At 45.3% G+C, this 26107-nt stretch overlaps 1 protein-coding gene across 1 annotated transcript in view; it reads right to left on the bottom strand.

Moving 5' to 3' along the window:
• Positions 1-7093: 7093 nt before the first annotated feature.
• TMEM63C (transmembrane protein 63C) overlaps positions 7094-26107 on the bottom strand; it is a 43311-nt gene continuing 24297 nt past the window's right edge. The window contains exons 13-24 of the mRNA XM_015418360.1: positions 21232-21365; positions 20498-20620; positions 18384-18537; positions 17313-17419; positions 16769-16855; positions 15133-15198; positions 14768-14930; positions 13688-13793; positions 11703-11870; positions 10037-10152; positions 7723-7797; positions 7094-7470 (exon numbers count right to left, since the gene is read on the bottom strand). Coding sequence (XP_015273846.1) covers positions 7258-7470; positions 7723-7797; positions 10037-10152; positions 11703-11870; positions 13688-13793; positions 14768-14930; positions 15133-15198; positions 16769-16855; positions 17313-17419; positions 18384-18537; positions 20498-20620; positions 21232-21365 — 1512 coding nt within the window. The 3' untranslated portion in view covers positions 7094-7257. The remainder of the gene's footprint in view (positions 7471-7722; positions 7798-10036; positions 10153-11702; positions 11871-13687; positions 13794-14767; positions 14931-15132; positions 15199-16768; positions 16856-17312; positions 17420-18383; positions 18538-20497; positions 20621-21231; positions 21366-26107) is intronic.

The following is a 26107-nucleotide window of genomic DNA, read 5'->3' as shown; positions in this document are numbered from 1 at the left end:
GGTTCAAGTCCCCACTTGTTCCAAAAATTATTGGGTGACTTTAGGTCAGTCATACTAGCCTACCTCATGGGCTTGTAATGAAGACAAAATGGAGGAGAGGACAAGCTCCTTAGGAAAAAGGGTGGGATAAAAATACAAAACACAGCTATATGCCACCCACCCACTTCTGCCTCCTCTCAGAAGCAGCGATCCAGGCCCCATTCCTTTTTTCTGAAATTAGCCATGGCCCTGAAGTTATCTTCTCATTCTGGCAAAACTGGGGACTTGCCTATTGCGCCCATTTGTGGTAACGAAGATAATAGCTGCTATTTCTGACCTATAGGAAACTGTTGAAGAAGCCTGGCACAGGAAATAGGATAAGCACACCTGGGTAACACCACTATGTACATTAGAGACTGCAATTTGGTTCAGGGGCCTGTGTACATTTGTATGTCCACTCGTACAACATGATCCTTAGACTTTCCTCAGAACTAAGCCGGTCCCACTTGCACCCAGTAGGGCTTACTGCCATGTAATTGGCACAGGATTGCTGTTTCCAAGTAATACATCGTTTGGAGGATATGTTCATCAGCTGTCCCCTGACACTGCCCAAAACAGTCATGCAATGCTCCCTTTGCTACTGTTCACCTCAGACTTTCCAAGGCTCTGCATTAGGGACAGTGTGATTGTATGGCTGAAAAGTATACGCTGTTACTTGTGTCATTAATGGGATACCAAATGTAGCTCAAGGGCAGTAAAAATCCCCAAAAGCTGTATGAAAGGCAGGTGAACATACATCCTTAAAATGAGGGGGCTCAGGATCACAACATCTAGTAGAATCAGAAGTTCATTTGGTCAGTCCTGGGGGGGAGGGGCAGTTTACATTGATTTCAGCCAGCCATTTTTGTAAGCCCATTATCTATCCTACAGCAATCTTCTGTACATACATGCACACAGAAATGCACACTCACTTGCCAAGGATAATCCTGGCACCAGTGGGATCGCAACCACAAAATGGTTTTTGTGGAACAGAATCAGGTGTAGTGTGCCACCTTATAAAAACGCAGACACAGCCTGCAGAAGTCATTAACTGTCACACTGTGAAACCTAAACACTGAGAACTACTCTTCATCTACTCATGTTGGCCCGTTTGGACACCTACACTTCCCCCCCCCACAGATAAAACAGAGGTTGCCCCCCACCTTACAATCCACAGCTCAGATAGGCTGTGGAATCAGTTTTCACATAATGGTCCTTTCCGCACATGGATCTCATCCCTGGTTTTATCAAAGTTCAACTCATAACACAATACCTTGCATTTATTCCTGGTTATAACAGCATCTGTTTATCCTGGGACAAGTGTGGGGCAAAACTGGGGTGACCTCAATGTACTGTGGAAACAAAAAATGCCCCAAGATAATTATAGGGGGGAACTGGAATGTAGTGTAGAATGTAAGTTCGAGAACAGGGTTGAGCTAGGATTTAAAGCATGCCACCACCCATGGCTCAGTGGTAGGACATCTGTTTTGTACACAGAAGGTCCCAGGTTCCATCCTCAGCATCTCCAGTTAAAGGGATGAAGGATGTGAAAGACCTTGACCTGAGATCCTGGAGTCAGTGCCACTCAGAGTAGACCATCTGACATAAATGTCACTTTGTCGGGCTGGGTCATGTGTGCCATAAAATGTAACACAAGGTACTGGAGATATAACTCTATAAAGATGATTTCAGATGCTGAATGGCAATAACAAGTGTGATTTGATTAGGTGGAAAGGGGGTCTCTCCAAGTGTCATAGGACTCCCCCCTATCTCTCTGGCATGGTCTCTCTGGCCCTTTCCCTCCCCCCTCCCCCCCAAAGAAGAAGAGTCCTTGCTGAAAAAAGCTTATACCTGGAATAAAACATTTTTGGTCTTAAACACAGGACTGTCTCTCCCCCTTATACCTGGAATAAAATGATTTTTGGTCTTAAACACAGAACTCTCCCTTTCTGGTATGCTCCCTCTGGCTCCCTCTCTCCCATCCTCTCTCTGAAGAAAAAGTGTGCGTATGCCAGGAATAAAGTATTGCTGGTCATCTTAAAGTGACCATAAGATGCCATTTCCCCCTTCTCTCTGGGTCTTTCCCTCCCCTTCCCAGAGGAGTGGGGAGGAGCCCCCACCCAATCGAGGCAAAGCTTTCTCTCTCTCCTCTGAAGCAGGAAATAGGAGAGACTGGCCTAAAGGAGCTGTGATGTAAGAAACAGGAAGCAGCACACAGCCAGTTGCTCTTGGGCTGGATTGGGGCTTTGCAGGGGCCGGATCTGGCTCATGGACTGTATATTTGACACCCCTGGAGTAGACAATACTGACTCTGAGGGACCAATGGTCTGACTTAGTGTCAGGCTGCCTCATGGGAGTGGTACCAACATTTTAAACCTGCCCCCCCCCTACCAAACCCCCCCCCCCATTTCTATTTTCCTCTTTGCCTAGTTCTTAGAATGGGTGCCTCTGCCTGAGGTTCTGGAAATCTTTTGTCAGGTCTGATAGTAGTAGGCGAGAGGCTGACTGCTCTGTATAAGGGTGGGTATTACAACCTACAGCAAGGAAACTTAGCAACAGTTCATTAATTGCCTGAAGACTCCAAATGTTCATACCTTTCTGCACAAAATCAGTCAACAGGCTTTCAAGATAGGGCAACACATACATCTGAACTAACAGCTCTCTCTCCTCTGCAGCCACAGTAGAGAGGCTACTTTAGTATCTTTCATTTATCTGTGGCGTTTAATGTCAGTGAAGGAGAAACTTGGTAGCCCACGCAATCTCATGCAAACCAAGACTTGGGATAGTCACAACTACCCTTGGGTCATTGCTTCATGAGACAAAGAATGGCAACTTAAGCTGTGCATGAAGCCACTGTGTGTGAAGCCACTGCAGAGGCGTAGTAAGACCATGGACCTGAAGAAACATGTGAATTTATGTTAAGCTATAAAAGTTTTTTTTTCTGCCATCAAGTTGCAGCTGACTCATGGCTACCCCAGTTTTTTCAAAGCAAGCGATATTCAGGGGCAGTTTGCCATCAGTTGCTTTGGTAGTCCCATCCACATATTAACCAGGGCTGATCCGGCTTAGCTTCCAAGATCTGATGAGATCAGGCTAGCCTCAGCTATCTAGGTTAGGGCATAAACGAGAAACTCAAGGGAAACCCACCACCACTGTTTGGAACCTCAAGGTTTGAAAGCATTCACCTGTATTAGGTAAGAGTTGTCAGGTCTGAGTTGGGAAACACCTGGAGATCTGGGGAGTGGAGGTTGGGGAGGGACGACAGCAGGGCTTATTGCCACAGAGAGTCCCCACCCTCCAAAGCAGCCATTTTCCTCCAGGGGAATTGATCTTGGTGATCTGAAGATCAACTGTAATAGCAGGGGATCTCCAGGTGCCACCTGGATGTTAGCAACCCTAGTATTCAGCCAAAATTTTCAAAGGATAACTTAATTTGATTATTAAGTGATGATATGGCCACCAAGTCATCTGTAACATCTTGCCATGTAGTAAGATTTTACTGTCCATCTGCTTCCCTGGCTATCCAATGTGGTGGATGTGGTAAAATTCTCTACACTGGTGGACAGATATTACACAGATTTACTTACCAGTTCAACTCCATTTGCTGTTCTTCTTGTTAAAGGAAGTGGCTCTTTATAGTGGTTGTGTATATAAGAGCCCAGGTTGGGTTTTTATTAAGCTCAGTTTTGCATGTTATAGTTGGAAGAATCTAACATCTTAATACTTCATGTTAATGTCTTCATTTACAGCAATGTTTTACTTTGAAGAAATTCCCATTGCTTTTAACAGGATTTTTTTCAAGGTATGCATTTTGTATTGCAAGCTTAGGTTTTAGCTAATTTTATATTCTTACTTCTGGATTTAATTTATAACTCTAGATTTTTGTCTCCTGCTTTGTGAACAGCAACAGGAAGCTGACTTGCTCAGTCTGGCACAAAACAAGTTTTATGCTCTTCTGTGCCTTAAGACTTGTGCAGCAGGTACAAAATCAACAGGTGAAGCTTTTCTAGCACATAGGTGCAGCAACTAGAGAAAGCTTTCTTCATTGCTGCATCTCTCTGATAGGAAAGCTTCACCCGTTATGGTCAAATCACACATTACGTCCTTGGGTTCCCATGTGACCTATTGATCCAGATGTACATGTGGAATTCTGTGCTCAAAACTTAATTCCCAGGCATATCTGGGCCCAACTGAGACTGTGGTGTATAGGGACAGGGGACTTAAGCCCTCCCTTCCACACCCTTTTCCTGACCTGAAATGGCCTTGAGGAACCACTATTTGCCTCACTGGGGGCTACACATGTACTGAGGGGCAGGGGTGAAAGTAAACGATTATAGGATGGTAAGGTGAACCAGTAACAAAGTTGCTGATGTGGCACTCTCTGTCTTCAGCTATGAAACCTGAGGGTTTTTTTTTTCAGGTCCAATAGACCTGAATTGGGGTGTGTGTGTGCAGGAATATTCCCGAATATTCCTGAATACTAATATCAGTTTTATATTGGAATTCAGGTAAATATTCAGGAAACTCTAATTTATTCGGCTCCATTATACTCTATGGGGACCATCCCCATAAGGTATAATGGAGAAGGAAAATGCTTGCTGAGTTCACTTGCTGAGTCATGCTACTGCAGCAGTACAACTCAGCGAGTGAACTCAAAAGGCCATGCACAAAAGCCGAATAATATCAGCTTTTATATTAGAGAGCCAGTTTGGTGTAGTGGTTAGGAGTGTGGACTCTAATCTGGAAGAACTGGGTTTAAGTCTCCACTCCTCCACATGCAGCTGCTGGTGTGACCTTGGGTCAGTCATAAATTCTTTTGGAACTGTTCTCTCATGAGCAGTTTTCAAAAGAGCTCTCTCACAGGGTGTCTGTTGTGGGGAAGGGAAAGGAGATCGTAAGCTACCTCTGAGACTCCTTTGGGTAGTGAAGGGTGGGATATAAATCCAATCTCTTCTCTCTTTTATTATGGTGCAGCTATTTTGGTAGCCGAATACCAAGAGCACACCCCTAATCTTTACTAGTACAAATTAAGTTGCATTTACCCCTTCAGATGGGCTATGTGTAGGTTTATTGAACGGCCATTTTATGTTGGGAAAACAGCTTCAGCCCTCATTCCCTGCTGACCTGTGGTGCCTGGCATTGAGTTCACAGGAAAGAACCCAAACAACACCCTTTATCAATGTCTTTTGTCAGCAGGTTATTGGCCCTCCTTCTAGTGTGGTTTATGTGTTTTTAACTGACATAATTTTAACTGTATTTTTAATTGTTTAAATGCTCATTCTCACTGCCTTGTGGACCCTGACTGGATAGAAAGGTGGCATAAAAATATTTTAAATAAATAAATGCATATTTGATCAATAGGACACAGTGGGGAAAATGAGGAGTTTGTAATATGTGAATTCGCCCTTGGCGCCTATCACACAACTGTTACCACTGCAGGAGTGACAAAGAAAGGACACAACCCTGCCTCTGTAAGACTTACATGCGAGTCACCTGTAACTCTGAAGTCCTTCACCTCCTTTATGACATTGGCCATGTTCCAAGCTCTTTCATGTTCCAGAATACCAGCAATGAGAGAGAATCCCCCCCTCCAATGCACTTAAGTCCAGGTACTCTGCAGAACACATTCAGCATGTGTACTATCTAACAGGACAGTGTATGATGCAATTGAGCCAGAGAAAGCCCTGCATGACTGAGGTGTTTCTACACAGCTCTGAAATCATTCCCATGCAGAAATCTAACAAAAAAGTATCCTGTCATATTTGATTGCCCCCTTGGAGTCTATGGGGTACATACATGACATCCATGCAGCTTGAGCTGGCAATCTGGAACATGCTGGTGTACTAAGGCGCCTCTTATTGTTTAAAGGCCTGTTATTCCACCCCAGCCTTATCCAGATCTGCCACAATCACAACAGAAGGGTGAGCGTGGGTCATGTATCAAGGTGACAAAAGAAAGCATGCAGTCCCCTCAGAACACAGCATGCCTTTCTGCAGTCAGTCCCGTGAGCTCCTGTCCCCCTAGCCAGAGTCCAATACTAGAAGGAGGCCTAAGCTGGGGGGAAATGCCTAGGAGAGGGGATGCAGAGTGGTGAGCAGCAGGCAGAGGGAGGGTTCCTTTTCCCTTACAGATCTACCCATCTTGCTTTATAAGTTCTGACCATGTCCCTTCCCTGTTTCCTATGCAATTCTGGCAAATATAGGCTTTAAACAGATGCAAGTCTGTTGCTGTTGTATTGTGTTAGGCCCACGGCTGCTAGCTCAGTCTTTCTTTCACCCCCACCTGGAAGTCTGCTTTAACAAGGAAACCCACCACCAGCCACCCTTCTGGACCTCAGACAAAGAACAGGCAAGACCTGAATGAGACAATTCTCCTGGAACACGACCAGCTTAGAAAAATAGAGACGAGTCAGGCCGAATGGGCACAGCAAGTCTTTCTTAGAGGCAGCTGATTTGGGCAAAAGCAGCAGCAGCAGCTTGTAGGGCACAACCAAAAGCTTAAGAGTTTTTGTAATTCACAACAGAGTGTCTCTTAGTGACCCTGCGGCATTCAGGAACCTTTATGGGCCTTCTGCTTCTGCAACAGACTCATCGCTCATTTTTAATTTGTTTCAGGAAACTCCCTCCCCTCCCAGTTCCCCCAAAGGCTTCCGTAAAAGTTCACAGCTGCCAGGGTGGGGTGGGGTGGATAGTGCTGTGGGAACGCCACAGTCTCTTTCCTTGACTGTCATGAGCAGAAGGGTTTCCCCATAATCCGAGAAAACATACATGAAAAGCAAAGAAATGGAGGAGGGAGAGTGCGAGAAAACAGGGTGACTGAGATCGGAAGTTTGTCAGGAGAGTCAGGCAATGGAAGTCTGTGCGACCTGGAACAGAAGGATGAGAGGCAACAAATGGAACAGGTGCGGAACAGCTGGAGCTACTGGAAGCAAGAAGCCCCCGCAAATCTTCCTCGTTAGCTCCGTCTCCACCACGAGTCAAGCTATCTGCACACAGCAGTCAGCTGCCATCCCAAGACTGAGGCCACAAGACATGCAGCATAGAAGGCTCATTATTCATCAGCCCGAAGGGTCCCAGTCTCCTTAGCAAGAACTAAATCTCTGCCCAGGAGTGGTTCACAGCAGGACTGATAACACAGCAGCACAGAACAATCTAGAGGCCTTAGGACGTGACACTTCCCTATGACACTCTTAACATTTCGATGTTTCTATCTATCAGTCATTGCTCTGGCCGGAGGTTGTCAATGATAGGAACTCTGGTTGTCCAGCACCAGCCCCGTTCTGTATTCGCCCTCTGTGCTCTCCAGCTCTGTCTCAAAGCTCTGCATGCCACCCTCGTCCATACTCTCCACTTGCTCGAGGCGGGTGCCCATAGTGCCGTAGGACCGATGAGCCGGGGAGGCAGCTGGTGTCAGACTCAGCTCTGGCTCTTGCAGCACTGTGGCCACAAACATCTGTGACAGAGAAGCAAACAGCAGGTTACATTCAAGAGGAACTTTACTTGCAAAGGAATAAAAGCCGGGGGAGAGGAAGGATCTGGCTGGTCAACAGAAGATGGTAGACTCATGCAGCCAGACGGAATGGTGTCCCAGGTTGCCTGTGAAGAACCCAGAATGCTCCTTAGTGCCTACAGAAATGCTGGCACCTTAGCAGCCCTGGTGTGCAAGAAGAGGGGGAGGTGTATGGGAAATGGGAGGCATGCTTACGTTGGAATTGGGAGTGGAAGAGATGCTGCTCCTTTCTGTATCACTGAATGCTCCTTCAGATTGCTCAGACAGCTGCTTGTAAACAGAGAAAAGTACAGGCAGGATGAGAGATAAAAAGTAAGGCCTTGCCCACAAACCTCAAAAGGAACATTTCCCTTAAGGGATATTGGAATGAGAATTAAACTGGCAACAGTCTGATTTGGAGATTCGGGTCAGCCTTGCCAGCTCACGCTGCTTACATACTGACACATCGCTTTGTGAGCAAGTCATTTTCTACAATAATAAAAGGGTCTGTTAGTCCATCTGTGACAGGGATATCTCAACAGAAAATCAAACTGGGAGTTTCAAAATTGGCCACTAGTGGCAGGATGATTGTGGAAGTTGCAGTGACAACCATGAATGGAATTGGAACATCCTATCCCACGTAATCTCCAGTCCCATCCCCCCCCCCCACTTTTTGCATTAGAAGCAGGTTAACTCTGACAGGCGTAACTCATCAAAAAATAAAGCTAGGAGTTTAACAACTTCCCTGACCTATCAGAGCCCGTGAGGTGTAATGGTTAGTGCATCTGACTAGAATCTAAGAGACCCAGGTTCTGTCACAAAAGCCTGCTGGGTGACCTAGGGCCAATTACACTCTCTCAGCCTGATATCCCTCATAGGGCTGTTGTTGTGAAGAGACAGTGGAAGACTGGAGAATGATGTGAGCAGCTTTGGGTCCATATTGGGGACAGGAAGGATGGAAAATATACCCTCCTTTACAAATGGAAGTGGGCTTAAGAATCTCACTGAACTATTGCAGCCAGTGATTTTATCAGCTGCCAATTAGTGTAGATGATACTGTCCTTGATAAACCGATGGTCTGACTCACTGTAAGGCACCTGCATGTATTCAGGTACACACAAGTAGTGTGCGAATGTGTGTGCACCAAAGACATGAGTGACTACAGCACTAAACCTCAAACACTTAGACACTGAGATCCTTCTCATATTACCTGTGGGATAACAATCAACATAACCATTTTTCAGGCACAGGGGAAAAAACTACTTGAAGGCTACTTTCCTTCAAGGGTCACTGATCACATTTTCTTGTGAACTGTAGTGGACAGAGCTTGCCTTAGACTAAGGAGTTCCTGTTTTCAAAACCATGAAGCTCTCTGGGCCAGTCACTACTGCTCAGCTTAACCAAAAAGCTGCTGTGACGATAAAATGGGGCGTGGTCCTTAACCATGTATGATGCTCCTGAGTTCCTTTAGTGAATGGCAAGAGAAAAATTTAACACTTGCATCTTTCCATACCTTGAAAATCGCATCTGGTTATTCTTCAGGAAATAAGAACACTATTTGAGACCAGTGTACTTCTTGAAAGATTGTACTCCAAGACAAGGAAGTATGGAGGTCCACTTGGCTTGTCAGCTCTTCAGCTTTTGTGGAATGGTCTGCCAAAGCAAAGACCCCCTTCCATTGCTAAGTCTCATAAACTATGCAAGGCTGTTCTTGTCTAGTAAACATTTTCCATTTCAGCTTTTAAAAAAATCTATGGTGTTTCCTTGGGTTGGAGAGCTGTCTTACTATTGTTTTTTCTGATGGGTTTTCTGGAAGCCTCTTTGAGCGTTAAAACATCCACTATTTAAATAAATCAATTTGCAATTATTTTTGGGATTCATCCTGATTCCAGAAGTATATATGAAGTTTCTCCAGCTAAGAGTGTTTCACATATCCCTATGGGATCTGAAGCTCTTTCACCCAGGAAAACTACTCAAAATATGTTGGGATGCCCTGACCTGGATAGCCCAGGCAAGCCGGAACTTGTCAGATCTCAGAAGCTAAGCAGGGCTGACCCTGGCAAGTAACTGGAAGGGAGTTCTCCAAGGAATACCAGGGATCGGGACACAGAGGCAGGTTATCAAGCCACCTCTCTGAAATGTCCAAACCCCAACAGAGGTTGCCAGAAGTCATCATGACTTCCAGGCGTGCAAGCATGCACGCATGCGCGCACACACACACCACCAAAAAAATGTGTTGGGATATATACAACATTTGAATAAATTTGTCTCCTGTGCTTGTTGGATTCCAGACTTTTCCTGTTTTGTGTCACCCCTTCTAGAAAAAATAACATGCACATCTGTTTCAAAAGCAGGACAAGACTTTCGGTAGCTGAAGAATCTCCTTTATCTATGCAGTGCATATGCATATCTTCAAAATAATGGAGGAACCAGCACTCAACCTTTGGCTCTCTGAATTTGCTGAAGTCCACCTGAGATGCACAACGAACAGCTCACACGAAACTAGAAGCATTCCTTGTTTATTTCCTACCTGGTAACTGGAGGGTTTCCTTGATCGGAGCTTCTTCAGACAAAGGCCAAAGAAGGAAAAAAGGATGCAGAAGAAAAGGACTACGCTGGTGAAAAGGGTGATGGGCCTGATGAGGCCTGCAGCACACAGAGAGAGAGAGAGATAAACAACAACACAGGAATGTACATCAGCTGATGTTGATTTCTCCAATTATGAATGTAGATCAGCTGATGTTGATTTCTCCAATTATGTTTACCGTTAAATCTGAAAGCCCAAATACCACTAGTGTTAAGTACAAGTCATCTGACATCTGGCTGGGGGCATTCTAAGTACTATTAATCCTCAGCCCTCAAACCTAGCTAAATTCTCTAGCACCACCCCTTGAGAGAATCATCAATAGACCACCCAGTCAGTATCCTCTCCCTGCAATCTAAGTGGGTACTGGCTAAAATCTGCCTCACATCAATTCAGCTTTGGCTACTGCACAGTTCTAGGAGCTGGGAGTTAGGAGATCAGTGGCAGAACATCTGCTTTGCATCCAGAAGCTCCCAGGTTCAATCCCTGGTATCTGCAATTGAAATTATCAGGAAGCAGATGGCTTGGATAGCCTAGGCTAGCCCAATCTCCTGAGATCTCGGAAGCTAAGCAGGGTCAGCCCTGGCTAGTATTTGGATGGGAGACCTCCAAGGAATACCAGGGTCATGATGCAGAGGCAGGCAATGGCAAACAAACCTCTGAACATCTCTTGCCTTGAAAACCCCACAGGGTTGCCCTAAATTAGCTGTGACGATGGCACTTTCCACCACCAGATGATGTGAGACCCCGGGCAGTCACTGCTGGTCAGAATAGACAATACTGCCCTTGATAGACCAATGGCCAGATTCAGCAGAAGGCAGTCTCATGTGTTCATGAGTTCTAGAGCAGTGGAACATCAGTAAGACCTTCCACACCAGTGTTATCTCCCTCCAGATATTTCCTAACTAAGAGCTGGTTTCATTGTTCAAAGCAGCAGAGATTGCAAAAGCAGAAGTCACTTGGGCTTCTAATCCCTCACTTGTAATATAGGATGTATCCATGATGATATACAAGAAGACTTGCAAATCTCATCCCCAGCAAGACCGGAGTGCTCAAGACAACCATGAGACCTCAAGTACAGGCATCTGTAACCTCTGCTGTGAACAACTATGCGGCCCTAAACAAGTCATCATCTGTCAGCCTTAAGCTGTGTGTGTTCAAACATGAACTGGCTCACAGGGTTGCTGTGAGTTTGCCCAAGGTAGCAACTTTAAAAGTACTTAAGAAATCATTGTGCATAATTTGGTGCATGGATTGCAATAGGTAAGTCCTACTGATTTCAAGTGATATAGAAAAGTGATAAACAGCACTAATCATCTGCTTTTGGGAACAGCTGAAAGTTATGTGATTTCTGAACTAGTTCTCCAAGGCACAGGGGTGAACAACTGGTTTAGCATCAGAGTCCACACTGGCAAAATAGGTCTGATCAGTCCAGAAGCAAAATGATCAAGCGTGTGCTTCAGCAGCAGAGTTTGTACATCATTTTTCACAAACGCCAGGTATGAAAATGTTCTAGTAGATGAACATTCTGCAATATTCCTGCTCAGGAACTGCTACCACCTTCGCATTCAGAGACATATGAATGAGTTTGCAAAGCTTAAATTGTACCTACCTAGACGGAGGATGGAGAAGAACAGTAGCCAGAACATGCAGAGGATGGGAGCCACCACCACCTGGCTTACAGCTGCAGAGTGGATACGTTGGTTCAGCTTGGTGGGAATATACACGTAGTAAATATTGTAGCGATCAACCATATGCTTCAGCAGCATATAGAGCAAACCTGTGTGGAAACAGATCGGTGGGGAGGAAAGAGAACAGCAATTCAGAAGACACACCAGCAGCCAAGGTGCTGCAGGGGCTGATACTGTGGTCCAGGCAGACTTTGCTGCATTCACCAGGAAGGACTATAGTTCAGTGACCAAGCACTCACTTTGCATGCAGAAGATCCCAGGTTCAATGTCTGGCAATGCCAATCAAAAGGTTCTTAAGGAGCTATGCTGGGGGGGAAAGTATTTTGCCTGAGATCTTGGTAAGCTGATACCAGCTGGCGTAGACAGTGGGGTGAATCCAGTGAAAAATTTCTGATGATGGATAAATGAGGGAAGATTCCACCTATTTCCCCTCTCTCACTCTGTCAATGGTAGTCCCATGACTCCACAAGCTGCTTGTGGGGAGATTTGGGGCTGCAGTGGGGGGGGGGAGCAAAGAGATCCCATTCTGTGTAGATTTTGCGTGGGATCCATCCCACTATTGGGCTAGATGGACCAAGGTTCAAATTTGGGTATCTTTGTATGTCCAGTAGTTCCAACTCTCATGGAAAACATCCACTTTCCTCACTGATCAACAGCAGAAAGCTAGTGGACTTAGTGGCTCTCGGACATTCTTATTGCCAAGGGAGCTCCAAACACTAGAAAAGACACCGTGTGGCACTGGACTTCTGTGCTAGGCTCAGCTTTCTTTCACAATATCCAGCACTATACTTTTATTTTATTTTATTGATTTTTATTTTATTTCATTTATACCACGCCCTCCCCGCACGTGGGTTCAGGGCGGCTTACAAAGCACAAATATAATACAATACCACAAGTTTACCACAAATTTAAAACCAGTTAAGGCACACAGTGCACTAAAATACAAGTTAAAACGATTCAACACAAGTGGACATTCACAGGATCCATCGTGATTTACGTGCTCACTCCCTATTGCACATCACATTGGGATCCATGAGGAGGATGCCATGGACCATGATGTTCCATGGTCAATCAACGCCAGCCTGGCGGTACTGCTCTGCGCTCATACGTTGGTAGTAGTGGTGGCAGCGGCTCCTACGCGAAAGCCTGGTGGAAGAGCTCCATCTTGCAGGCCCTGCGGAACTGTAGAAGGCCCCGCAGGGCCCTGATCTCCTTCGGGAGCTCATTCCACCAGGTAGGAGCCGCCACCGAAAAGGACCTGGCCCTTGTGGCAGCAAGTCACAGCAAGTCCTTAGGGCCCGGGATCACTAGGCGGTGTTGTGACTCCGACCGAAGTGCTCTTTGGGGCCTGATCAAGCATCCTCACCTGTCTCTGCCACCTCAAAGTGTTTGGATTTCAGTCACAGCTCCTAAATCTTATCATTGTGAACAGGGCATTTCCAAATCTGGTCATAGGTTCCACTCTTCTATTTTTGTGGGATTAACAATTCCATATAATCCAAAATGTCCTGTGTATACAGAACCTGATCACCCAGAAGGACAGGGCCTGCTGCCACCAGATTGGGGAAAGTTAACTTCACAGTGGCAAGCATGTGACCCACCTTATAATGTTGCTTTCTGCTGCAGCACCTTCTCTGACTGTGATGGGCCAAGCCAAGGCATTGCAGGGATTGCCAAAGACAATGACAGCACCTTTGGGAGACTGCCATAGTATGCTCGGTTGGTACAGCAGTGGCTTAGTGTACAGAAAGTTCCGGGTTCAATTCCTAGCATCTCCATTTTTTTAAAGGATCAGAAAGTAGGTAATGCTGAGACCCTGGAAAGCTGCTGCCAGTCAGGATAGAAAACACTGACCTTGATAGACCAGGGGTCTGATTCAGTATAAGGAAGCCTCATGTGTACTCACCGAAGGGGACAATAATGGGGCAGGTGATGCTGTAAGTCATGACAACAGCAAAAATGCAGCAGGTCCAGGCATATTCCAGTCCAAATTGGAACTCATACGCTTGGTTCTGAGGGGACAAAAAAACAAACAAACACATTAGCACACTTACTCTGTTGTCTTCAGCTTCATGGAGGTTACAAGAACACTGTAGCATGGAGCACCGTGTTCAAAGGTCACGTGCAGAATAATTTTTGACCATAATTCATTTTCTTTAATCAAGGTTAAGCAGTATGCTTGAATGTCAAAATCACAGATAAGGACTGGCCACAAACCAGAATGAGAAAGCTATTCCAAGAGGATCTGCAAACCAAGGCATTATGTACAGTTAAATGCTATGACTGCTTTGAGCAACCATGATTAACGTCTTCCACTTTGGCCATCCTAGCTTACAAGGTAACAAACTGGTTTTCTTGGTGGCCCTTTTATGCATGCCCTCTGTAAGCCATGGTTTCACCATACGTTTAGGAACTAAACCCGAGCTAAAGGCAATGAACCATAGTTAATGCTAGCCATGGTTAAGCATTATGCGTGTACCAAATCAAACAGAATCCCATGAGAGTTCAGCTCCTCAAGAATCCCCATTGCCTGTTCAATGGCATCCCTTTTCCAAGGTCCTACTCAATTTTGCCATTGGTTAAAACCACCTAGTTGATTATGTTATTTCTCTGCAACTACAAGGAACAGAAACACAATTTCCTTGAAAAGAAAACTAAGCTGCTAAGCTGAGATGTGAACATTTAGTTCTACGCTGCATGCTGCATAGCATGCTGCGGTGCACCGAACACACATGGAGCACAACCTCGCTAACAATACTTCAAGGCCAAGCTTGTCCCAAGTCAGCACCTTCTTCATGTAAATTTTTGACAAAACCAAACCTGATGCATGTCTTTCAGAAGGTTCTTTCAAGCTTTAAGCATTTAAGATACCAGAGCACAATATGGCCTCTAGAAAAGGCATAGCAATGTAAAAACCTAGTGAAGGAGGGAGCTCCACAGCGTTCAGGATTCCATCCAAGCTTAAGGAAATAACAGAACCACAAACCCGCTTGATATGGAGTAGCTCTGGCTCAGACTTGGCGAAGGAAAGTCGAGTGGCGTAGACGATAAGTGCAGGAATGGGCAGCAGTTCCATGGCCGTTCCTATCAGGCTGGAGGTGATGACGTAATTGACAAAGAAAGCGCCATTATCAGGAAGGAACACACACCTACAGGTACAAAAATAAAGGGGAGAGAAAGAGGTGTTCTGAGCACATTTTGGTAGTGACAAGCATCCCCAAACTTTGCTGAGAACAAGGGCCATACTCATATACAACCTCCCCTCATACACACAAGCAGGGGCACCTGTCCCCGCTGGTAGAACTGCTGACCAACCACACTTGTACAGTCTCACTGTTCAATAATACTCACTGAAACTTTATCTGTGCCTCATCCAAGAAGTGGATGTCAAAGAGCCACCGAAAAAAGAGATCCAAACTGGGGAGACACAATGGAGACCAGGAAAGTGTTATAAGCTGATTGCTTAGTACAGAAAACAACCAGGGCTCATGGGCAGGGTTCTTCTACATACAGGTTTTAGGGAAATTATCTTAGGATGCATCTTTCCACCTAGGCCTTTGACTAAGTCTGATTAAAGTATAGTACTTGATCTGATCATAGTGCTGGAAGATGTTGCAGAAAATGTCTTGCATTCTATTAAAAGCAACATTATTGTCTGATCTGGAAAGCTGTCCAGTAAGCAAGCCCAGTTACAGAGTATCTCACTACAAAGGGCTTATGCAGCATAGCTGAGAAAAACTTAGCATAAGCAATCCTTTCTTGCAGCTACCTCAACTGCTGCACCCGGCATGGTGTTGCAAATGGAGAGAATCAATGTCTGAAAAGCACTTCCAGACCTAGGTTTAGGTTGCACAAACTGCAACCACCACATGGAACGCATCCTTTTGAGAACCTTGGTGTTTAGTCATGCTGGCCACATGACCACGGAAACGTCTTCGGACAGCGCTGGCTCTTCGGCTTTGAAATGGAGATGAGCACCGCAACCCTAAAGTTGGACTCGACTGGCTTTCGAGCAAGGGAACCTTTACCTTTTTTACTACAATTCCACAGGTTCTGGTGCCTGCCAGTGTGCTTCCTGGCACTCACCATCTTCTTCCACCAAAGCAAAAGGGCCAGTCCTGACTGCCCTCCACCTCACTGGAGCAGAAAGTGTTTCTTTCTTTTTTTTTAACTGATATTTTATTATTTTCCAGGTAACATGCTTGCAACACGCATCTCTTACATTTTAGAACACTATACATAGTATTACATCATATTATACACAGTATCACTGGCAATGTCTGCTTAGTTTATGAGTATTGAAAAAAAGAAAAAGAAAATTTCCCCCCCGTTATTGCCTGTGATTGCTTGAAAAACTATTTATTATCTTCTCCTTAAACTCCTAAACAAATAATACATGATTAATAAAGTGATAACTGGAATTAACAGAATTATCTCAAGTTAGGCTTTACCCATATATCAGAGGCTATTTCTCATATAACCTAGCTGTCATATTTTATGCCTTTTGATTACTTTTAAAAATAAAAATAAAATGACAACAACAAAATTTTAACCTTCATGGTGGAGTTCTTAGAGGTTGCCACCTCACTATGGGTCTTTGGAAAAGAGTTTCAGAAGAGCCCAGGAGGCATTACCTTTATGTCTCCAGGGAGCACCCATTTAGTAAAGTTGCCCCCATCGTAGGAAGGTGCTTGGCTTGGAAGCTCCCACATTTTCTGATTGGCCCCGGCCTCCATGGCAGCCAATTGGTGGTGGAGCCCTTAAAAAATTTCAAAAGCACCCACAGTTCCCATAAGGTTGTGGACTTCTGCTGTAGACAATTACTAGGTACTGTTAAAATTATTGCTGGACTCTACAACTTTGGGGGATGAATTTCAAGTGCAGAAATTTGTGTGCTCCTTTTGCAAACCACCACGGAGGGTTCAGGATAGAACTGTTGAAAGGACAGTATGACCTGGATGTATATTGTATGTACTTTGCTCTGTACCTGGTCAGTCCAAGCGAAGGCAAGATGATGACCATAAAGACCAGGAAAAAGTAACACTTGTGCATTGTCAGCTGATTTTCATTTGATCTAAAAGGGATGGGGAAAAACCTTTTTGTTAATCAAGAGCAGATACCAAGATTGCAAAAGTGATCAGGGAAAGCTAGATTAGAATTCTGTAGTAAACTGAAGTGTCACACCCAATGTTCCCCTTCCCAAATTATATGTTTTTCTCTCTGGAGTCGAATTTTTTTAAGGGTGGGGTGGGGGAGTTCATCTGAAAACTGGAGCCAAGGAGCAACTGAAAGAGTATTAGCTCTCGGGTACTGTTGACACCAAAGCATCAGATTTAGGCTTCCCTTTACGACTATGAGAACGACAAAACATACTTATTTAACTATTAAAGCGGAGATTCTTAAGGGTATTGGAGGTTACCAAATTTTGTAACAGTTGGCATGGTCAGAGAGCTCAGAGACCCAGGATAACTCCAGCAGCAAGATATGCAGTTACATTTCCAGTCTGAAAATTAAGAGAGTATGAGAGTTACCTCGTCCAGTGTGCCTCAAAGAAAGCTGAGTAATACACAATGAAAGGGAGGAATACAGAGAAGGCCCAGAGCAGCAGTGTGGGGAAGAACTGGGTGACAATCGGGTTCTGAGAAAAAAGAGAGACAAGGAATAAGCATAGGACTTCCTCTGGTGTCCCAGAAATCTCTCTCTATGCAGCCTCCTGGGGCTGAGATTAAAAAAATACAACTTCTGCTCTAAGAGGATGGTTGGCTATAGAGAGAGCCACTCCCCACACCTGCCTGATCTCCCATTTATAGGATATTTGTCTTGAGAAAATCTGTTTCAATGATCAAGAGTGAGGCCTGACTTACATATGTGGTTGGCGGGAAAGAAGCACTTAGCCTCACTATTTTGCATGCACCCAGCATCTTGCTGACACTTGGCCACGAGCTGCCACACATTCAATGTTGATTCACCAGAGATGTGTCACCCGTGAAAACGTTGTGCTTAGCATGCTAATATTGTATGCATAGGCCCAGTTTAAACAAGATGCTGGGTCCATGCAAGGCAAGTTTTTCAGATAGCCAGTGTGGTGTAGAGGCCAGAGCATTGGACTAGGTTCTGGAAGACCCAGGTTCAAATCTCCACTCTGCCATGCAAGCTTGCTGGGTGATCTTGGGCCAGTCGCACACTCTCAGCTTAACCTACCTCACAGGGTTCTTAAGGAGAACAATGGGTTCCCACTGGGAAGAAAGGCATTGTATAATAAATGTTAAAAATGTGTTTGCCTCAGCAATAGCTATCCTCATGTTGTTCCTTCTTCATATCAACAACCCATTCAGTATGCATTTACATGTCTAAGGCCAATCTGATAGGCATTCACACAGAGCATGGTTTTCTTGCTGTTCTGCACACAAAGGCAGTAAATCTTCCTATCAAGTCCAGGGGCAGAGGCATAACTCCTGCCGCAGGACATTGAGCAGCACCCTCCCTTTGTTTGATGAGCATGGAATGGGCAAGCCCAGGGAGGCACGGAGTGAGATGTCACCCTCTTCACAGCCAAGTTTTGGTGCCAACCAGGCAGAACCCCATGGGAGGGGTTTGTGCACCTTGAGGCTCTCCACAGGCCGTGTAACGTTGAACATGTCCATGGTGTTGACAATGATGGCGGGCGTGGTGAGGAAGAAGAGGAGGATGAAGAGGCAGATGTTGAGCAGGATAAATCGCACCCACCACGATGCACCACGGACGGACAAGTTCTCCCTACGAGAAAAAAAGCACATGCAGGATGGGGTGTGCAGGGAAGGCATCAGTGCTCTCGACCACCAGGACAGCGAGAGATTCAACCTCAGAATAATACCCTGCCCAGCTTGCGGGATTTAGAACTAGTGTATACACCTTTATGTTCAGCTAGGATTCTAATGACTGGGCCAAGGACACCGGGCAGAGATTTACAATATTTCACAAAATGCTGGCTCTAGATTCCACCTCCCCAAAATGAGTATTTGATGGATTTTTCAAGAGATAAAACAACATGACATCCCTATGATCTGCAGAGCTCACTTCCACTGATTGAGCAGACTTTTTCGGAAGGAGCTGGGAAAAAGAATTCTGGAAGGACTAAAAAGATGATGGGTGGAATCCAAACCTTTCAGCACATGAAAACGTTTCTGTTCGTGAACAAGTGAAATACAACGTTTTCCTTCTTCTGTGACAGCCCCTGTGCCTCAAGTGGTACCACTCCAAAAAGCACCTGGCTTGTTTGGGGCAGGGGGGAGGCAATTTTCAGGTGGCAGCCGTTGCAAGCAGAGAGCTTCTGTGCCAACCAGTTTGGATCCTGGCCAATAAGTTAATGCATTTAAAAGCATGAGATATAATCACAGAATCATAGAGTCGGAAGGGACCTCTGGTCATCTAGTCCAACCCCCTGCACAATGCAGGAAATTTACAAATACTCCCCCCCCACACCCGCAGTGACCCTGCTCCATGCCCAGAAGATGGCAATACATGCTAATCTTCTCACAACTGAAGAAGGGGAAAAGAAACATACAATAAAGTAATGCCTGGGTGTTTTGTTTTTAATTTAATTTAAAAAATTTTTTGCTTCCCCAGCCTCTGGAATGCAGGAAATGAAACAGGCAGTATCTCCAAGAAGAGGGATTTGGAGCTGCTGTTGCTGATTCCGGTAAAAGCTGCAGTTGTACGGTTGGTAGCAGGTGCTGAGAAAAAAATATCCTGTCTTTTTAACAAAGGCTTAACACAGGGAAATGGGCAGCTGAAGCTTTGCCGGTTTCTGGCAAGGTGGGATTTAAATTGAAAATAATAAATAAATAAATTCATAGAGTGGAGGTCAGTACAGTCACCTGGTAAACAACATCCCATTAAGCTTCTATTAAAGGGCAAGGACATTTTTCTCCAGGCCAGTTGGCAACCCTAGTCATGTACTTCCTCCTATGGGAAACAGCTTAGTTGACATCTGGCTTGCAGATGTCTATAGAAGCTCTAAGGTTGCTAGAGCCCCTTACAAGGAGGAAAGGTGGGGTATAAATATTTCAATAAATAAAATCAATAAGGCAGCTGACAGCTAGAAGTGTCCATGGGAGAACACTTCGTTCAAAATCAGATGATGAATATTTGCCATGAGGACCTTCTGGAAGCGATTAAGGCCCTTTCAGTGGCTCCTGGTGAACCTTTACCAATACACTTCTCTGCCTTTAGCAGAAGTGCATTAACTATAGTCAGCAGATGCAGTGGCTGTTTCACTTAACTCTGCTGTGATAAGTGCTACAGCAGTCTTGATGGGGCCCCTTAAAATGGTACCTTGGGAAGCTGACCAGAATTATTCTTGCTTACAATACAGTGCGCCTAGATCTACTAGCATGTCTTTCTGGACTTAGTGTCCAAGATACATTTAATTTCCATTTACTTCACTTGGTGCCACTGCCTAGGGCTCAAAGAAGCAGATTTGCTGTCCTCTAGATACCCAGATGTTCAAGAGGGGAACTCAAGAAGCAGGAGAGGGGAATTCTTGGGAACATGTCCACCAGCTGAATAAGGTCTAAGCTGAACTTTCAGGTAGACCAGGGCATGGACCAGAGACACAAGCCTTTTGGCACGATCCAGAAAGCTCTTAGCCCGTGAGTCTCAGCCCGTGGCCTTGAGTGAACCAGCCCAGTGGTGCCAGGGCCAGCCCAGCATGTGGTAGAAAAGGATGAACATTTACCAGATGATGTCATTGGGGGCAGGGGCATATCTGACCCCCCAGCAATGGGACTTCACCACTGTGGTAACGGATGACTGTTGTGGATGCTTGCGGCAGTGGGTGTGACTGTAATCCTTCAAAATACTGGGGAAGAGAAGAGGCAGTGGTTACAACAAAAGGGCTGCGTTGTGCTTCCACAAAGAATCACTGTGCAATTATTTCAAAAAATGAACAAACCAGGGCAGCTAACTAAAATTAAAAGAGAAGCTAGAGAACAATTTCCCGGTCTCTAGATATCTCTGCCAAATAGGTATCTTTTCACCAACTGCTTATGCCCAGAAAGCACAAGCCTAGAAATGACAGATTTACTATGGATGCCGCTTAGAATCATGAACCATTTTTTAAAATAGGGTATACACAAAAATGTTTTAATTACTCTATATATGTAACTTGTATGTGTATTTAAGGAGGACTCTTCTTTTTCTTCGTGGCACAGGTGGGGGGGGGAACCAACAACACTAGCCTTCCAAACTAAGACATGCACACAAGCAATGTTTCTCAGCTGCTGAAAGAGGCCATGACAGGCAGGGACTGATTCATTTGATAGAGACTGGTCTTGGATCTTGGCCACCTGGGTTCAAGCCCTACCTCCTGGTATAGACCAACTGGACAGCCCCATTCAGTGAGGGCACATGGAACAAAACTGTAAAACTCCTTGAAGTGCTAGGAAATAATTATAAATTGTGGGTCCTCACGTGGCAGTCATCCGCTTGTCCTGGAACGTGACAAAAGCCATATCGAGGCGCTTGAGCGCGATCCGGCTGTGTTCAGCATTAAACTCATCTGTCAACTTCTCCTCCAGCTCCCCATAGTACTGCTCAGCATCCACCTAACAGAACGAAAGGAAACACAGAGAGTGTTGTATGAAGCTGGCACCTTCTTTATTTCCTCAGAGACTGTAATCATTGGCTGTTTCCCTAAACTCCAAAACGCTTCTTTGGAAGTTGTTTCCATCTCAAGGGTAAATTGATTTGCTCCATTACATTAGAAGAAGAATGAAATGCAAAGCCAGACTCCACAACAATACTGAGATTCAATAAAACGTTCATTGACTGTCAAATTCTAACTCAGGAGTTGCAGAGGGACGGAATCTGCCATCACAGAAGGTGTAAGCATACAAAGGAGAGAGACTGACTGTACCATTTTGGTATCTTCAGGCCAACATCACTTGAAAGAAAAAGGACAGCAATAACCATGTCAAGGAGATGACATTGGAGAGTTGCCAGAGGACTGTCAGTACTAGGGGTGTGTAAAAAGAATTTAACCACTATTTTTGGGTTCGCGTCTATTTCTGTTATGGTATTCGGATCCAGGATTTTTTTGGAAATCCCGAATCTTTTTCAGATCCAATAGACCTGAGAAGAAAAATACTGGTTTTAAAACAACAACAACAAACCAGCGCAAAGCTGAGCCCGCAGGGAAAAATCTGCTCCCACTGGGCACAGCTGATCCTGGCTGGGCTGGCTTCTCCCGCAGTCTGATTTAGACCAGGCTGCAGGAGAAGGGAGCCCCAGGAGCCGCTGGGCCACACGGAGTGTAATCTACTGACAGTATTACATGAATCGCCTAATCCACCTCCCATGTTAAGCTTCGAGCCGGCCAAGGCTCCATGCAGCACTGACAACTATTGGTCGCTTCGGAACAGTGACCAATCACAGCAGGCCTATCCCCTGAGCGGGATGAACCCTCATTGGTCCTTATCCACACAATCTTATTGGTTGTTATTTGTAAATAGGCGTGGCTACATTAGCCCGGGAATGTTTAAAAGGAGCCAAGCTCCCAATGTTAATCTGTTCTGGTAATGAATGCGTTTGAGTGCTTGTTCGTTACTTCAATAAAGCTGAATCACTTGCTGAAATCACTCTCCGGACCTTTGTTAGCGGCAATCTAACACGGAGCACACTGCAGCATGGGAAACCCTGGCTGGGCTTGCTTCTCCTACAGTCCAGTTAAATTTTAGGATTTAATTGCTGGATTTTATATATAGTTTCTCTGTCACAATATCTTATGTGACCTTGTAAGTTGCCCTGAGCCTGCTTGCAGGGAGGGCAGGATATAAACTGAAGAAATAAATTGAACAAACAAACAAAACTGAGCCGAGGGTAACAGTGGGCACAGGTGTCAGCTCCACAAGGCATAGCTGGCTCACAGACAAGCTAAACACTGGTTTCTGTATGCAAAGAACAAATGGACTTGCTGCAAACTGGGCTGGGTGAGCCAGATAGGGCAGAGCACTGATGCTAGAGAATTGAGCCATAGAGGCTGCTGTGCTGAACTGGCCTACATGAAAAGCCAGCCCTAAGATAACATGGCAGGAACCGTCTGCTCCCCACCAGCACAGCTGTTTGTCAGACTGCAGTAGAAGCCCGACAAACAGCTGAGAGGCGGGAGCAATCTACTCCCGCTTCTCTGCTGTTTTTGGCCTGGTAATTCCAAATATATACGGGATTTTTCCAGAAATTTTTGTTTGGTTTCCCAAAAAAAACCCTGGATATATTTGGGATGCCAAAATCTGCCCCAAATACCAATAAGGTATTTTTTGGGTAGATTTTCAGCTCGGGTACATCCGAATGCACACCCCCAGACAGTGCTGCAGTTCCAGACATTTTTGTTTGGTTTCCCAAAAAACCCCTGGATATATTTGGGATGCCAAAATCTGCACCAAATAGGTATTTTTGGGGTAGATTTTCAGCTCGGGTACATCCGAATGCACACCCCCAGACAGTGCTGCAGCAAGGCCTCTAGATGGCACTGGATGAAGCAGGTTGCACAGACAGTGTGGCAAGAGTCTTCATCATCTGTCACCTTAGAACTTTGCCTTAAGTCTCAGTTACTTTTTCAATTCCTTCCTTTCATTTTTGGCTTTCTTCTTCTTCCTTCCCCCTCACTTGCTTGGGGAGAAAAATCTTTAAAGAACAACAAAATCAAAATCACGGGAGTGTCGGTGGCGTTGCCCATCTTAGGTCAGAACTTCACGGAATCGTGGTTAGGGCTGCCACGTGTCTGGTATTGTCCCAAGCAGTCCAGTATTTCCATGGACTGTCTGGGGGAAAATGAGAAAATACTGGACATATAAATGTCCAGTATTTTTAGGGTTGAGAAGAAAGTGGGCCTGAAATACATAGCTGGCAGGCAGTGGTGGCAAAAGGCAGCAAATCCTGCCATCTGCAAGGCCCTCCCTGCACCAGGCGCAAAAGTAGAGGAGAGTGGGGCTTTGCCTCCTTCCCCCTCCCCTCTGTGACTGCAAGTGAATTCAGGACTTGTTAGAGGCTGGGATTAGCAAGCCACTCTCTTTTCTTCAGCATTCTCATGCTGCAGCTACTCCTGCTGTGCACTGGGAAGCATGCAGGTACTATGGGTATCTGTCTGTTTTCCCACATGGGTGTATGAATGAGAGGGGCACAGCAAAACAGGCCAGAGAAGGGACTGAAATCACCACCCCCAGTATCATGGTCCTAATCCAAATTCCTGTCACATTCACAGTTTTAAAGAACCACAGGAGAGCCTTATCATATATTTAAGTTGGGTCTAAAACTATAAGCTAGCATTATTTAGTGGTGAGAGAAATTTACTCTGTACATGCCCAGTGGCACTTAGAATACCCTGGCAGTCCAGGGCTAAAATTAAGCCTTGTTCACTTGTCTACTCCAGCTTCTGTTCAAGAAATTTAGAGGTAATTCTGAGGAGCCACATATGCCTCCTGCAGTTCCATTTGCAGGGCTGTTTCTCCAGGGATGCTTAAAAGAAATCTGTGGACAGTTCAGAGGTAGCTGGTAAATTACTGCAGCTTGACAAAATAGAAGCTTATGGGCCAATCTACACTCTGATTTATACCATTTTAACTATCCTGGCATTTCTAAGGAACCCTGCCAATAGCAGTTTTGCAAGGCCCTCTTTGCAGAATACAATGCCAAAGAGCAGTTCAACTGAAAGCATGTGTGGTGCTGTGGTCAGAACAGGATCTGAGCAACCCAGGTGCCAAGGCCTCTAGATGGCACTGGATGAAGCAGGTTGCACAGACAGTGTGAGGAGGAGCAAGAGTCTTCAACGGCTGTCACCTTAGAACTTCGCCTTAAGTCTCAGTCTAAAAAAAATTTACAGGGCTCTTTTTCAATTCCCATTAAAGTTGTGAGCGAGCAATTTGGCTACTGCATAAATTAGTTTGCTCTGGAGCCGTCTTTCCTGAGCGAAGACAAAAATCTGTGAGCTGGAGGCTAAAAAACTGTGAGCTAGCTCACACTAACTCATCTTAGAGGGAACACTGGTAGCAACTCTATCTGGGTCTAATCAGAAGAAAGTCCCAGAAGTAAGAGCACATGGTGGTGGTGGTGGTGGTGGGGGAGGTCGATACATTTTTATGTTTGTCCAGTATTTTTATTGAAACCATCTGGCAACATTAATTGTAGGTCATAATTCATCAGTGGAAAGCTGGTTGCATTGTGGTTGAAGCATAAATTGTGTGTCAGGAGTAGTCTAATTCTGAAGACCTCTCTCCATTAAAATGCCACGAACCTACTTTATGCTTCATTGTTACAGGAATCCTTGTTTTGTTTTTTGCTGTCAAATCACAGCTGGCTTATGGTGACCCTGTAGGGCTGTCAAGGCAAGAGATGTTCAGAGGTGGTTTGCCATTGCCTGCCTCTGTGTAGCAACCCTGGACTTCCTTGGTGGTCTCCCATCCAAACACTGAGCAGGGCCAAGCCTGCTTTGAGATCTGATTAAATTTGGGTTAGCCTTGGCTATCCAGGTCAGAACCCACAGGAATCTTACTCCTGGACAATCAAAATGGTTCCAAGCAGCACAGACAGTCAAGTGGCAATATTACAGCACTGTAAGGACCAATACACTACCCTCTGTTCACAAGCACCTATCTTGTAGTATCTGAAGACCTGTCATGGTATCTCTTGTGGTAGCTAAATTCCCGATGCTCAAAACACAACAACAAGACATTTGCCAACAACTGACGCCTTCATCAGTGACTCCTAACATGACGTGCCTGTCAAAACAGACTGTGGAGAACTACTCTCAAGGCCAATTAAGAAATACCATTAAGATTTCAAAGGATGAAACTGTAAAACCTTTACAAGCACTCAAAAAGCATCAGTTGTGAACTGGAAGTCCAGAGTTGGAATTTCACCATAGGAAAGCCACTAAGTCCCTCCATAAGGATCATCTTCCCCTTATTCTAAAAGAGCAACATTTTAGTTGGCTGAAGACTTTCTCTCGCACAGACTGAGTAGCTAGTAGATTAGCAAAGTAATGGAGTGAAGAGAAGACACAAGTGTCCAATCCCAGTCAGTCAAGAAGTACCAGCATTTTGGCTTCCGGTCGAGCTAAGATGGAGGACTGATGCACTTTCACTTTTGTGCGAAGTGGGCGATGGCCGCTTTCGACAGTTTGGGCAGTTATTAGCCCAACGCATCGCTCCCCAGCGAGGGGGGGGACAAGCAGGCAGCAGCGCCTAAGAGGGAGTGTGAGATTGGCGTGATTTCGCTTCGGAAGAAGCGGAAACAGGCTTTGATCTCCTCCCGCGAAGAAGGCAAGTGCCGAGCAACTCTCCAGCAGCCGTTC

Source organism: Gekko japonicus, unplaced genomic scaffold (genome assembly GCF_001447785.1).
Source record: "Gekko japonicus isolate JY-2015 unplaced genomic scaffold, Gekko_japonicus_V1.1 scaffold3, whole genome shotgun sequence".
NCBI lineage: Eukaryota > Metazoa > Chordata > Lepidosauria > Squamata > Gekkonidae > Gekko > Gekko japonicus.
This window is presented reverse-complemented; position numbering and strand designations above follow the sequence as displayed.